Genomic DNA, 16,174 nt, shown 5'->3' with positions numbered 1-16,174 from the left:
GGTATTGCATGTTTGAGTTAACCCTTTAGTTGCTGGTAAAACTAATGTGGGTTACACAAGTTCAAGTGAACATCAATGTTTATAATATATAACTTTGCATTGCTAAATGAATCTCTCTTATTTGTAAGTGCAGACCAAATGCACCTCGTTGTGCAGAATTCTTCTTCTACTCTTTGATCTAATTTATATTTAAATCTATTGTACTTTAAATCATTGCTTTGAGGTTTAGGCGTCTGACTGACTGCTGTGTTGCAGGTTCATCCAGCAGGTGGCGCTCTGGTAGCAGCCCAGCTTACATCTGCAGACTCTGCAGCCTGCCACACGTCCACTCAGCAGCAGCAGCTGGAGAGTCCAGAGGTGAGTTTTAATCACACTGTCAATGCACAACGTGGTGAATGTGAAGATGTCGACGTGCAAACACTTCAAGTCAGGAGATTAAACAGTGAGAAAATTCTCCCCTGATGAACCCTGTGAGTGGAAACTGTGTTTTAAAGCTGCAAAAATTCAGTTTCTTTACTTTTCTTGAGGACTTTGTTCTTCTTCTTCTTCCTCTTCTTCTTCTTTTTTTTTTATGCTGCCCCTCATCCATCCACACAACCGGACACGCTCTACAACTGGACATTTGCACTGATGACAAACATTAAAGAGTATTTTACTGCTAATTGGCTGTTTCAATCCCCTTTTTTAAAGTATTTAATTTATATAAATGTAATTTATATTCCAGCTGTGTCCTCTTGTACATATGTTTTTGCCCTTGCTGCTGTAACTAAGGATTTCCTCCCCCTGCATGTTACTAAAGTACCTTCCTGTATGTATGTATGCCTCGGGTACAACACCGTCATGATAAATCTGCAGCATGTTGTGTTTCTGCGATGACTCTTAGACTCCCTGATGACTTTCTTTACCGGTATACATGTGCACTGTGTTGTGTTTCTTCGGACGTATGTTGGATTGACAGATCATGTTTCATTCTGAAGGGTTAATGGTTCAGTTCCTCTTCTGGACATCCTGAATAGGTGTGAACTTGTGGTAACTGATTTAATACCGTGAAAGGATTTTGTAAAAACAAACTTTTCATGTGAATCCAGTGAACTCAGTGGTGAAAAAGCTCTCTATCGTCTCCACCATACAAACTACCACTCTTTATAATCAACATTTTGATCCCTGGTTGCACCTCTCATCATTTGATGTTGTTTGAATCGGGGGCGCGTTCAAGATGACGAATGTCTCGTTCAGCTGCTTGAAATTGAACATGTGGGTTTAACTTATTATTTGTGTGTCTGGTGTCTGTAGTTTGTTCACTTAGTGCTGAAAAATCATTATTTAAATTATATCAGCTACTTCTTACTGCATTTAAAGTTTAATATCCTGATAAAGATTTGTATTTCATCTATGCTGGTGTTTCCAAAAATAAGTAGTGTTGTTTCTCCAAATGATGGCAGACATGTTTGATATTTTAAGTTTTCTGTTTTTTCTAATACAAATATATAAAATAATAGTAATAATGTACATTCCAGGTGTGCAGGACAACTGCTTTGTAATCATTAAAGATAAAAAATTATGTTGATTTTCAACCTTAGAAATCATGGAACTGTATCGGCATGAATCAATTTTTTTGGAGATAGTTTTACTATCTAACTACTTCTAACTTCTGTGTCTTCCGTAAACATAATGATGTTTTCTAAAGATTTTAACACTATATATTTTTTTTAATTATTATTATTATTATTTTTTTTTATACACTTTATTAATCCCCGAGGGGAAATTTCTTCACTACAGCAGGGGGGGCTCTCAGGGGGGAGCTGCTGCAGCAGGCTGCCACTAGCGCGGCGCCAGGTAACCTGACCTGAGGTGCATGTTTTTGGATGCTGACAGCATGCCTCTTCAGTGTGACTGCAGTTTGGTTATTTTTTGAATGCAGCAGGTTTGTAGTTTCATCTTTTTGTTGTTCAGCTCTGCAGTTACATATACAAAAGTCCATTAGGAAAACGTCAAATTTATAAGGGGGTTTCTTTCGTTCTTCTCAGAGTGCATATCGCTCACATCTTGGAATATAAATGATTAATCAGTAACATTTATCAGGACCTTTTCTTAAGAACCCATGAAGTGAAAATATGAAGAAAAAAAAATTGGGATTATTCTGACATAAAAATGGAAACATTTGGGAAATAGCAATGTATAAAGTTAAAGGTTTGTAAGATGAATATGGCTGCAGCTGTCAGGAGCCCTTTTTCTGTTGCTGCCTCACAGATGTTTCTTTCTGTTTGTCTGACTTGAGTGAACGCAAACAAAAGTAGGAAGTGTTTTTCCTCAGTTTCACTGTCGTGTTGACAAATAACAAATATGATCTTGGAGGACATTATAGACAGACTCAGACTCTGTTTCAGATATTCAGTAAATTATCTCTCCCTGCTCACAGTTATTTACATGTAGATGACATGTTGAGATATATATATATACGGTGGGTACGGAAAGTATTCAGACCCCTTTAAATTTTTCACTCTTTGTTTCATTGCAGCCATTTGCTAAAATCAAAAAAGTTCATTTTATTTCTCATTAATGTACACTCAGCACCCCATCTTGACAGAAAAAAACAGATGTAGAAATTTGTGCAAATTTATTAAAAAAGAAAAACTGAAATATCACATGGTCATAAGTATTCAGACCCTTTGCTCAGTATTGAGTAGAAGCACCCTTTTGAGCTAGTACAGCCATGAGTCTTCTTGGGAATGATGCAACAAGCTTTTCACACCTGGATTTGGGGATCCTCTGCCATTCTTTCTTGCAGATCCTCTCCAGTTCCGTCAGGTTGGATGGTGAACGTTGGTGGACAGCCATTTTCAGGTCTCTGACGATTGGCATTCAGGCCAAAGAGTTCAATCTTTGTTTCATCAGACCAGAGAATTTTGTTTCTCGTGGTCTGACAGTCCTTCAGGTGTCTTTTGATAAACTCCAAGTGGGCTGTCATGTGCCTTTTACTGAGGAGTGGCTTCCGTCTGGAATTTTTAATAGATTTGCAAAAATTTCAAAAAAAAATGTATTTCACGTTGTCATTATGGGGTATTGTGTGTAGAATTTTGAGGGAAAAAATGAATTTAATCCATTTTGGAATAAGGCTGTAATATAACAAAATGTGGAAAAAGTGAAGCGCTGTGAATACTTTCCGGATGCGCTGTGAATACTTTCCGGATGCACTGTGAAAATATATATATATATATATATATATCTCACACACACACACACATGTTCATGTTGCAGCTTCAGTTGACACAGAACAGGAAGTTGTTTTTCCAGCTGTTTGTTCAGAGATGTGTGTGTGGGGGGGGTGGAGGGTTGTGGGGGGGTGCTGGTGCTGGTGCAGAGCTGCAGGTGCACCCGGTCAGCCGGAGGTTGTGGTTTCAGCTCGGTTTGTTTGCCTTCAGAGAAGGAGCTGCAGGCTGCTCTGTGACCACATCCTCTCCTCTGCTGTCGCTCTCTGCTCCTCAACAGTTTCAGCAGCTCTGACTTCCTTCAGGTTTCCTGTTGTTGTACGTTACACTTAACTTTCCTACTGCACTGTTTCATACATAGAAGCAACATAAACTGTAATCAACTTCTCATCTGTGGTGCAAACTGGTAAAAACAACTTTAATAAGATAAGTTTAGTTTATCAGGTGCAAATAATCAGAAAACTTTTGTCACCTTTCTGTTTTTTTATTTAAAATGTTACACAACAGATAAACCAGTTTGAGTTGAGATCTTTCGTGCAAAGTGGAAAAAAACAAGTTAAACTAATTTATTAAAAATAATTTTAAAAGGCAGATTAGTTGATACAAATCAATTTATTAAGTAAATGTCACCAGTTTTCTAACTGGAAAATCTTCTTATGACTCAAATGAACCTGCTTGTGAAGTTTTCCTGAGCTGAGATGTTTCAACTAAACGTAGGAGAAAAATAACCGACTTCTCCGAAAACAGACGGCTAAAAATATCTGAAGAGACAAAAAGAAAGGGAGATAATGTGATTGACAGAATGTTGTTTATTGAGAATAAAATTTGGCAGAAATTGTTTAAGAAAAACAGCTGTAATATTTGAATAAGAGTATACACAGAACTGTTCCTCCAATGTTTGCAGGATTTAATTGTCTCAATTATATATGAATGCAAAACCAATGCAGAACATAAAGAAGTGGAAATACAACACAACAGATTTATAGATATAGATGTGATCGATGATCCATCTCCTCAGCTCTCAGTTGATCTGTTTTCCTCCTAAACTCTGCAACACAGAAAGAAAACATCGTCTTCACACTTTGAGCTCTTTTTGCTTTTTATTCATTGAAATATTAAAACATTTGAAACAGTGAGGTTTAAGTCAGATCGCGTTGAAACAAACCTGAATCTTCCACACCAGGAAGCCGACGAAGACTCCGTAGACGCAGCTCTTGACGATGAAGATGCTGTAGGACAGTTTGGCGCTCTGCGTGATCCTCAGGTATCTCTCTGCAGGGAGGAAACATTCACACGGATTTGAATCTTTTTCTCTTGAATATGTTGCAAAAATAAAATCTTAACTTCAGCTCGAGTTGAAGTGAATAAAATCATGTTTACCTCGAGTCATGAGCGTCTGTGTTTCACCTGATAGAAGAACAGAACAAATCAGAATGGATTAAAATGGATTAAAGGGTCAGATCAGCTCAGTTTTTCTGTGTGAAACTAACAAACCTTTAACACCAGATATCGTCGCGTTATAATTGTTGTTATTTATTCCATCGAAGAAGCTGACGATGCAGATGAATTTTTTGCCGGGCGTGAACCAGTGTTCAGCAGGGACTCTGAGTCTGCTGCTGATCCTGTATTTCCTGCCATTCCTCCGGGCCTCGCCGTCCGTCGCCACTCCTTTGGTGACTTCTTTACCTCCGACCTGCCAGGAAACGCTGACATGATCCGGGTAGAAACCAGAGGCCACGCACACCAGGGTCTTCTTCTTCTTCTTGTCCTTTTTGTTTCTGCACTCATTCAATGAAGGTCCAAGTATTTCCACTTTTGGTGGTTCGATCTCCCGCCCTGTCTCTGCAGGAACAGAAAAAACATTTTTATGTCTGATAACAACAAAAAAACGACATCACATCCAGCTGTTTTTAGTGTGTTTTAATGAAGTTCCTCCAGTGACCTCACCGAGAACTGTGAGCCTGGTTCCCCCGCCGAAATAAGCAGGATAAGAGTTGGAGCACACCGATAACTCGCATGGAAAAAACTGACGACACCTCGACTGACTGACGACTAATTTATCCCGTTTTTATGTTTTTACTTTTCAAGTTGTTTTCCCAACTTCCTCACTTTATCAGTGATGCAAATAAAGAAATGCATGTAAAAGCTTTAAGATAATGAATTAACAGTAACAGAAGATGATTTAGAACAAAAATAAATCTGGTGCTCGGATCAAATATTGCCTTTTTTTTTAAATTTTTTTTTTTAAGATTTGACATTTTCTTCTGCAGTTTTGACAACATATTGACACAGCCATCACTAAATAAGACATTCAAACACATTATTTACCCAACAACATGTAGTTTAAATGAAGTGACTATAAAAACAGATTTTTCTCCTTTTCTTACCCAACACTGTCAGCTTAGTTCCTTCTCCAAAATAAGCAGGATAAGAGCCGGAGCACACTGATAACTAACGGCCACAAAAACTGACAACGTTTCAATGGACCTCTTACTTATTTCTACTGCTGCAGTTGTGATTTCATACAGTTTACAACATAATCATTCTATTAAATGCAATTTTAATAGACTTTTTCCTTCCATTTTTGATGCAAATTGAAATGTTTTACTGCACAAATATGCTTTAAAGTAATAAAGTCTGAACTTTTTGCTACAGAAAAGACAGTTTGAGTCCTACATTTTACATTTCTTTTTGCAGCTTTGACTATAAGTTACAGCAAATGATGACACTGCAGGAAAACACCAAACGAGACTTTAAAAAGGACTTTTCGTACAACTCTGAACTTTATACTTTTCAGATTTAAGTTGATAAAAACAATTCTTTTTCTCCTTTTCTTACCTAATACTGTGAGTTTGGTGCCGCTGCCAAAGTAAGCCGGCTCGTAGTTGTTCACACTGAAACACGGCTGCAGAAAAATCTGCTCAGACTTTCAGCTCTGAACGCTGCAGACCGTCTTTGTGCTCTTTTTCACACAAACTTAAACACCTTTTTACACCAAACTACACACATAAATCTCCTACATTTACCAAATAAAATCTGCTCTCTACAAAATTAAACTGATGATAAATTTATAAGCTAAAGATAAATAAGAAAAATGCAACTACTGCCAAACAAGCAATTTTCCGTTCTCGTTCTATTTTTCCGTGAATGATTTTTACCATCTTACCTAAAACGGTGAGTTTAGTTCCAGCTCCAAAGTGAGCCTCAGACTGAAAGCTCACAGTGTTTCACAGATGTGATCAGAAGAGGCTGTGAGAGGAATAATCTGGGCATCGAGCCAAAATGTTTCAAAGCTTTTCCTGTTTTTTATCTGCACAAACAAACTTTTATATCAAGTTCTTTCACACGTTTAAAATCAGGACTTTGTTGACCTCCATCACAATAAAACATCTATCAGGAGTATTCTGAATGTTTCCTGTAATGATAAACTGATGACTATCATGAGATTGAAGCTCAGCTAGACTCTTTAGTTTGAAGCTTTCTTACCTAAAACAGTGAGTTTAGTTCCAGCTCCAAAGTAAGCCTCGCTGTTGGAGCACAGAGACTTTCTGCTGTGACACAAACTCTTCCTGCTGCCGCTGTTCATCTGAGACACCTGCAGATTATTCACACTTTGTCTCCTTCTGCCTGACATGTGGACACTTTTTCTACTTCACTATTTAGATTTAAAGTTACAGCTTCAGTTAAAATCCCTCCCGAACAACAGTTAATGAAGTTTAAAATGTTTTCTTACCTAAAACAGTTAACTTAGTTCCTCCACCGAAGTGAGCTTCAGTTCCAGAGTCACAGTGAACTGGATCAGTTCTCAAAACAGCTCAACATGCTGCTTCTTTACTTTCTGCTTCCTATAAAATTTAATTTCTTGTGTCAAATGTTCCTTTTCTTTAAATCTAAAACCAACATTTGCTGCACTTCTGTCTGTTTTTATTTTTTTACAAGTTAAATAATAGCGATGACATTTTTTCCAGGAAACAGATCTGTTTAAGGTAGTTTTACTTTAAAAAAGTGTATTCATTGGAAGTACGTTTTGTGTCTCACTCACTGAGAACAGTCAGTTTGGTTCCCTGGCCAAAATAAGCTTCGTACTGACAGTGTTCAGACTTCAGAACAAAAAGCAGCGAGCTGAAACTGTAAAGAGCTTCAGAGCGATGACGGCTAGAAACCTGATCTCATTTATTTTATTACCGACCTTTTCATAGACTGTAAATACAAAACTGTGTGTATCTTACCTAAAACAGTTAACTTTGTTCCTCCACCGAAGTGAGCTTCATAACCACCATTGTCACAGTGAACTGGGTCAGTTCTCAAAACAGCTCAACATGCTGCTTTTATTTTATTACTTTGGTTTTTCGTTTTGTAATAAACTACATAAAATCTTTGCAATATAAACCATTCAATCAGGAGGCTGTTAATCTTTAACTCACTAAGAAGAGTCCGTTTTGTTCCCTGGTTTAAATACCCTCCATTCTGACACAGTTCAGGCATTTAACTGAATTTAAACTAGATTTAAGGGCTGTACATTTTTACATTTCGTAAAGAAACACTTAAATTTGAATGCTGTTTTTCTTTTATTTCTTATTTTCTTACCTAAAACAGTTAACTTTGTTCCTCCACCGAAGTGAGCTTCAGTTAAACCACCAGTCACAGTGAACTGGATCAATTCTCAAACAGCTCAACATGCTGCTTCTTTACTTTCTGGTGTCTTTTAAATCTCATTTTCTAAATAATGAGAAATTATGATGTTTTACTCACCGAGAACAGTCAGTTTTGTTCCCTGTCCGAAATAAGCTTCGTAATTGGCACAGCGCTGGAGCTTAATATCAAAAAGTACTGAGCTGAACTGATTCTTTCTGTACCGCTGCAGCTAAAGATTACGTTTTATTTGAATCGTCCTTCACTCACCTAAAACAGTCAGTTTAGTTCCTTTTCCAAAGTAAGCTTCGTTGGCGTTGTCACCGTGAGAAAATACTGAACATGAAACTCTTTCTGCTCCACAAATATCTTCAGAAAGTCTTCACCGATTTTTCTGTCGACACCAATGATCTGATTAACATTAAATTTAGTATTAAAGTGGAATATTCACCTAAAACAGAGAGTTTGGTTCCTGGTCCAAAGTAAGCAGGATCATTGTAGGACACAGCGCTCTGACTCCAGCTCAATATTTCACGTTTCTCTGCTTCACTTTCACACCAACATTTCCTCTGTTTGAATATTTGAAGTCCAGCTCAGTGACCTGAAGCTGTGGAGCTCCAACTTACCCAAAACAGACAGTTTCGTTCCTTTTCCAAAGTAAGCTTCAGCTCCATTGTCACACTGAAACCCTCCTCAACCAAAACGTCCCAAAACGTCCCACAATCCTCCGCTTCAGACGCACTTTACTAACCCAGAGGATGAGGAGGGAGTAAACCTGCAGGCCGACCTTCATCGTGTCCACGTTGGTTCTGAGGAGTCAAACAAACATCCTGATGCTGCAGATGTGAATTAAAAGTTGTTAAAAAGCTAAATTTCTCCACATAAAGAGACTTTTTGAAGGCGGAGTGTCCCTCCATCCTCCCCTCCTTCAGGCCATCCACCTCTCTGCTCCACCAGCCGCATGCAGCCGTCCAAACGCTGCATGTCAACGGGAGCAGGTTTTTGTACGGCGCCTCTATAGGATTGTATCACCGTGGCCCCCTGTCCCCACGGTGAAAAAGCATCACACAAAAACCTACTGCGTTCTGGGGTCTCCTCCCCCCACCCAGCTCCTCCGTATCTCAGCCTCCATCTCAACTGGTTTTTTTTTTTTTTTTAGTTTGTGTTTATTTGTAGCTGCTGGAAGTGACATCACTGCTGGTCACCGCTCTTCATCCAATCGGATATCAGCGTTTACTGACAGATGTGACAGATGCTTTTGATTTTTTTTTAGGACATTTTTAGAGCTCTTCTCCAGACATAGAAGAGTCTGGAAATGTTATCCCTTTTTTGCTCTAAATCGTGGAATATCAGGGAATTTTAGTTTGCATGTTTAAATTTTAGTTACCATTTATCAAAATATTATATTTTTCATGTCTTTTTTTTTTATTTTTAAATTGCCTTATTTCACGTGTTTCTCATATCGCCTGAGTGGTTTTATCCTCTTTCTGTTTGTCAACAAGTGGCCACTTCAGTAAAGAGATGCTTTTTCTTGTAGCTGCTTATGAAGGGAACCATACACGAAAATGTAGATGACAAGAGGTTTGGCTTCAAAGTGAAGACTTCAAAGACTGGATGACTAAAAACTTGTAAAACTACTATAGATTTATCTAATATTGGAGAGAGAGCCCTTTGCAGCCCGCTGGCTTCTTGCTGTTTGGAAAAATGTTGGCAAGTTTTTTTTCACAGTGGTCAGTGTATTTATAAGCTGCATCGGTGGAGTTGTGTATGATTTATAAATGTGCAGTAGGTTGTTGGTTGCAGTGACAAGTTTTGTCCTGAAAACACCTGCGAGTTTGCAGATTGACGGGAAGAAAGTGTCTGTTTCAGTGTGTTTTTCTGTTCATGGAGTTTCAGGTTTTTCATCAGTGAACAGTGTTTATTCTTTCAATCAGACACAGAATAAAATGTCTTTTAGTCAAAATAATTAAGCTGCACTCTTCAAATGTTTTACATTAACGAAGGCTCGAATGACTAAGTGTAATATGGAAGGTATCAGTCGTATTGATGAAGCTACAGGTTGTTACCTTATTCTGCAGTCTTGTCTTGACTGTATAAGGTTGTTTTGACTTTTTTTGAAGCTCCTTGGTTGCAACTTGTTTTGCTACTTTCATTGTTGTAAATACTTCCTGACCAGCAGCTGTGTCGGCTGTGTAGATGGTCAACACCGTGTGTCAGTATATCTAGTATGTCAGTATTTACTGTATGTACAGTATCTACCATATGTCAGTGTATCTACTGTATTTACAGTATGTCAGTGTATTTATTGTATTTACAGTATGTTAGTGTATGTACAGTATCTACAGTATGTCGGTGTATTTACTGTATGTGCAGTACCTACAGTATGTCAGTACTTACTGTATGTACAGTATCTACAGTATGTCAGTGTATTTATTGTATTCACAGTATCTCCAGTATGTTGTTATTGTTTACAGTTTGTTCTGCTGCCACCAAGTGGCCATAAAACTGTAAACGACAACAAGTGACTGCATCAGTTTTTATTTGATGCCATCATGATTGGCAACAAGTCATTATGTAAGAATACTAATGATAAATGATGAGAGGAAGAATCTTATAATCAGTTATTACGTCAAACAATATTGCTGTTGTGCAGTGGAAAATATGTTTAATCCAAAACTTAAGATATATTTTTATACAGTTTTGATGAATTTAAATTGCATTTCTTCTCATATTTTATTGCATTATTAGTTATTTAGCAGAATAATACTGAGATTTGTCATGAAAATGTTCAAATTTTTTTGTGCACAGATGTTATGTTCAGCGGATATCTAAATATTTTTCTCCAAACTTTCTATGAAAACATCTTAACGTATCACTCTGTGATTTTAGGAATATTATCATCAAACTACATGAACAGCAGTAACAGTTTAATTCCTTTTTATTCCTGCTTTAATAAGCTATAATATGATGCATACAGTTTAATAACATCTGGTTTACACGGTCTCTCCTTTTACATACTTACTACCACATCTCTAAGTGTAATCCCAGGTGAACGCTGTAGAGGTCAGTGTGAACCAGTTGATTTATTTAATCTTAAAGCTGCAGACTGATTCATTTTTTTTGTTCATAAAAGAAGTTTCAGACTTGAAGACAGAGTGAGATACACACACACACGAGACATCACAGTGTTGAATGGCTTGTATAAACCTGTTGACACCTGCTCAGTTATCTGATCACATCGGCTTTGTGGTGTTTCACAAACTGAACTGTGCGGCGGCAGGTCTGATATCAGTTTAATGGAGTTCATCACGCTTTATGTCTCATTAGTTTTATTGAATCTTAGTTTGCATGTTCAGCGTTGACGGGCGTGACATGGTGAACTTCCACCTGCCGAAAGCGGCGCCGATGCTCCACGCGTCTTTACCGAGAGAATACGCTACGAGCTGTATTCCCCCGCTGCTGCTGCGTCTGTACCAGGACATGTGGTAATACTGTTCGTCGTCTTGTCTCCTTTCCGCCCCAGTAAAAATGGAGGCTGGTGGATTATTACACCGAGACAGAAACCTGGAAAACAGGAAAACAATTTCAAACAAACGATATCACGAAAAGCATTTCATGAAAACACTGAACAGGAATCTTCTTATTGGAGAAAATCATCAGGACGTTCATTGTCACTGTGATCAGACAGTTCGTCTTCTGCTCCTCAACAGCTGCAGGTGTAACTTCAGATCCTCCCACTGCTCCTCTGCTTCTTTTACCAGGAAGTCTTTACACATTTTGTTTCAGGGTTTCTCTACATCAGTTGTATCTTAGAAGACGCCGATCAGCTGCTGCAGGGTCACGTTTCTGCAGGAGAGCCATCGATTGGTTCAAGCAAACAAATTTAAAATTTCACGTCACTTCAAGTTTGAAGTTGGCTGAAAACATTTGGTGTAGTTGCAGTTGGGAGTTATTTTAACAAGCTCTATAACATCAGTGTTACAAGGCTGACTTATTTACTGTTTCACTGATTATTAAGAGCTTGTGGAAGTAATTGTCATTCTGGCCTGATAATGGAGACTTTCTGTATTTCTGTTTTTCTCTGTGTTTCTTATCAGCTTCAGGTTTTTTCATTTTGGCCTCACAGTTGTGGAGCTGTCGGGTTGTTTTTTTTGTGATTGTTGTGATCAAAAGAATTCTTGAATTCTTTGTTTTCAACGCGCTGTTTTATCAGGCGTGTTGTCATGTTGGGGAAGCCTGTTGCCACGGCGACGCAGGTCAGGTGGTTCGCAGCGAATGTTTTAACCTCAGACGCCTCAGAAGCTCCCAGTACAACTCGGTGGTGACGGTCTGACAACCAGCTAACAAAGCTAACAGCTAATTTTGCTAAAAAAAAAAACCCGGTTAAATTCAAGTTAACTAACGGCTACAATTGCTAACAACCTGCTAATGTTGCTAAAATACGGCTAAAGGCAAGTAACAACCAGCTAACAATGCTAACAACCAGCTAATAAAGCAAACAAACAGCTAATGTTGCTAAAACGCAGCTCAACTCAAGTTAACAACGAGCTGCAAACGCTAACAACCTGCCAGTAAAGCTAAGAAACAGATCATGTTCCTAAAATACAGCTAAACTCAACTTAACAACAAAACTAACAAACAGCTAATTTTGCTTGAAAAAAACAGCTAACCTCAAGTTAGCGACCAGCTAATGGCGCTAACAGAAGGTCCCGGTAGAACTCTGTGTTGACCGTCTGACTCTGGGGGACGAATTCACGGTTGCACGTAACGCTGCAGCGCTCCGTTTGTGCAAAACAAGCTTTATTTAATTATAAATACCTGCATTCTTGTGCTATGAAGACATTGTAGATGAAGTATTGTACTCTCCGTGAGAGCTACCGACGGCAGCTGTACTGAGGCAACACCATAGAAGAGGAAGGTTTTTAGTGACGGCGTCTCCTTCGACCACATCACTGTGTACTGGCAGCGCAGAAATACACAGCCGAGTCTGAGAGACTCGCCTTGTCAATTATCAGCCCGCCTGCATCGACTTTTTTTCTCGTGATCTTAAACCGAGTTTTAAACTGTTCCTCATAGTTTGGGTCGCTGCCGGTGTAGCTGTATCCGATGAGGTTCATCAGGCTCTTTGTTTGCTGGTACCAGAGCATTACACTGAGAGTAGCGTCATCGTGACTGCATGTAAAAGCCACACTCTCCGTGGCGTTGGCGATTATCGGAGGAGACTTCGTGAAGGTCACGCTCTCCGCTGGATCTGTGGGGTCAAAAGCAGAGGTGATGCTGCTGTGGATCAAGCGTTAAATTGCTGGCTTTAAAGTTCATTTAAAGTTGAAATTACATGGAAGTAAGAGGAGGAGAAATCCGGCCAGAGCGGGAGACATCCTGCAGGTCTGTGCTGCTGCTTCACTGAGATTCTGCAAAGAGAAAGAAAAAAGATACAGCTTCCATGTGTGTGCGCGCCTCGTTTAGAGGAACAAGACGAGGGTTTTTAGTGAGGCAGCGGCATTAAACCGCATCACTGTGTGCTGGCAGCGCAGTAATAAACTGCAGAGTGCGACAGGTTCGCGGTGAGGACCAGAGCTCCTTCTGTTACGCCCCGTCTGGTCAGCTCGAACTGCTCATTAAACTGACCCTCGTAGTTTTGGGAGTTTTCGTATCCGTAACCAATGAGCGTCATCGAGGTGTTTTCCTTTCTCTGCTGGTACCAGAGCATTAATATGAGAGATGTATCATCGTGGCTGCATTTAACGTGGACCTTGCTGCCCTGCTTCGCTATCAGAGGAGGATATTGTTGGAATTTAACGGCGCTCACCTGACCTGTGGACGAACCAACAGCACACGAGGAGTCAGTATTAATATTTAACTTCATGCACAGCAAGTTTGAGATGAAATTTAAAGTCCTTACATGAGAAGCAGATGAAGACGGAGATGAAGGTTTTCACAGGTGCAGACATCGTCAGGCAGTGAGGTGAGAATGAGTGTTTCTGACAGTATAAGAAGGCTCCTTTGTGAAGAGGGAGGCTGCTGTGTGTTCATGCTGCGTGCTCTGCCTCCACCTGTCGGTCAGATCGATTCGCAACATGACGTCAAGGAAAAACAACATTTTAGAGGCAGAAATGATGAATGATGTCGGCTGATTTAATCTCCACACTGTGGTTTTGTTGCTTCCTTTATTGGATGATCCTCTGAGAGTCAGGTGTCAGAATAAACGGCCTCCCCGCTGCATGTTTCTGTCGCAGCGCTGAGTTGTGCCGCGGCACCGTGCACACTGGCAGCGCACAGATAGACCGCCTCGTCTGGCTGCTTCGCGCTGTTGATCGTCAGAGACCACTGCTTCTCGGTCGAGCGCTTCGCCTCGAAACCAGACTTGAAACCCTCCTCGAAGTTTGCCTTGCCGACTACGATGACCACCATCAACTGAAAAGTGTCTCCTCTGAGCTGTCGGTACCAGTACAGGTACTGATAGTCGGTGTTGTTCTGGTAGCATTGCATTTCTACAGGTCTGTTGGGAGGGCTGGAGATGTAACGAGGCCACTGAGTGATCAGAACGGACTCACAAACCCCTGAAACACACAGAGAGGAGGAAACACATTTGTCATGAATTAATTTAAAGTAGCTATATTTTGTATGTTTTAAAGGCCTTAAAACTTGAAAATCAGAAGTTAAATTCGACATTATAAAGGTTTTAAACACCAGAAATATTGCCAGATTGTGTCTTTTGTGGACTTTACCTGCAGCCCAGAGGATAAAGAGAGTGGAGGTGGTGGTGCCTGGAGTCATTTTGACTGTTTAATCAACTTTACATCTGCAGGGAGGAAATGATGTCAGAACCTCTGCTCTCTGCAGACGTGGAAGTCTTTGGTTTCACAGTCTTGAGGTGCTGAGTGTCTTGAGTTTGTCTCGGGGAGGGTAAACTGTGTAAAAGCAGACTGCAGGTTTGATGCAGGCGTGAGTTTGATGCCATTTGTCTCCAACTTTTTGTAAAGGAGCCCGAGGAGCTGCCTTTCGTCACCAAGCCCCGCCTCCTTCTTCCTTATCTCCTCACATGACCTCTATCAGGTGACCTGCCTCTGTTTGTGTTCTTCTCAACTTTAGACGTGACTTCTTAATGTGATGTGGTATTCAAACAAGTACTTCATGAAAGAAAAAAGACTGACCAAGTAAATATTCAATGTTTTTCCCCTTTTTTTTGTCTTTTCTTTTGAGAGTGAAGTAACACTTTTAATCTAAAACACAGTGATGAACGGACGCCTTCATGTTGAATGTCAGAGCTTTGTTTAACATTAACTTTTGTCTATTTTCCATAGATTGTATAAAAGTGTTCATAGCTTCCAGATCACAAAAATGAGTCTGATGCAGAAGTGTCTTAAGCTGCAATACCACCGAGTGCCACTCGAGGTCGGCTCCAAAAAGCCTCCGGCTCCATCGACTCCCATTCAACTTCTCTCATCAAATACAAAGCCAATAAATGTTTTCCACCAGTTATCTCGGTGTAGTTAGCTAAAGTCACTCCTTCTTATTAGTTTTCTGGAGGTCCATCTGAAAATAATCCGTCATTAATTGGAAAATAAGCTTCAAAAAGACATTTTTTCGGGGGCGTGTCTGTTTTGTTGACAGGCCTGTGGTGCAGTCAGGTTACAGCTATCGGTGAGTGGAACGTAGTATCGTTAGGTTTCCAATCAGATCAGTCAGATCCACTGCTCGCTACTCCCCATAACATCCAGTCTGATGACTCTTTTATTTATTTTTAATTTTATTGTTTGTCGTGTTTATTGCACAGAAATGCTGCCTGTTCATGTCACTGCAATTTTTTGGACATTTCCTCCAGAGGAGTGGGTTATAATAACTGCTGGTGATTATTAATGACAAGCTGTTGATGTAAAGTGCATTCAACTCCCATTCAGAGGAGGGGAGGAGGTTTTTGTCAAGAGCAGACAAGTGTCTGATCCACTATGGTTTACTGGCTGCACAGAAATACGTAGCGGTGTGTTTGAGTGCTGTTAGATTGATGATGGAAAGTGAACCATTTTTTTTTGTCTCCGCTCAAATCTCCAGCTAATTTAACATGTTTTCTGAAAGCCTCCTCCACGCCATCGTCTTTGAACTCTAAGTATCCGTATCCGATGAGCTTCAGAGCGGCGTCTCCGGCCGGCTGCTGGTACCACAGCATCACTCTGAGGTCGCTCTGTCCGTGGCTGCAGATCAGTTGAGCGCCATCGCCCTCCTTTCTGATGAGAGCGGAGGGATACTGATGGACCTGAACCCCCAGACAAACACCTGCTGGGAGCAGAGTGGGACACGTTAAGGGTTTAAAAGGAGAGCGAGCATCTTCTCTC

At 40.0% G+C, this 16,174-nt stretch overlaps 1 protein-coding gene across 1 annotated transcript; it reads right to left on the bottom strand.

The window, feature by feature from the left end:
- Positions 1 to 4,000: 4,000 nt before the first annotated feature.
- Positions 4,001 to 14,693, bottom strand: LOC138205051 (M1-specific T cell receptor beta chain-like). The gene is made up of 7 exons (XM_069160700.1): positions 14,570 to 14,693; positions 14,106 to 14,401; positions 7,252 to 7,309; positions 4,704 to 5,051; positions 4,590 to 4,616; positions 4,375 to 4,481; positions 4,001 to 4,257 (listed from the first exon to the last, which is right to left on the bottom strand). Exons 1-7 carry the CDS (start codon positions 14,616 to 14,618, stop codon positions 4,231 to 4,233), a joined length of 912 nt encoding a protein of 303 aa, XP_069016801.1. The 5' UTR covers positions 14,619 to 14,693; the 3' UTR covers positions 4,001 to 4,230.
- Positions 14,694 to 16,174: the final 1,481 nt, after the last annotated feature.

This window comes from Embiotoca jacksoni, unplaced genomic scaffold, assembly GCF_022577435.1.
Source record: "Embiotoca jacksoni isolate LCO1_2020_lvr unplaced genomic scaffold, fEmbJac1.0.p SCAF_27, whole genome shotgun sequence".
Classification (NCBI taxonomy): Eukaryota; Metazoa; Chordata; class Actinopteri; family Embiotocidae; genus Embiotoca; species Embiotoca jacksoni.
This window is presented reverse-complemented; position numbering and strand designations above follow the sequence as displayed.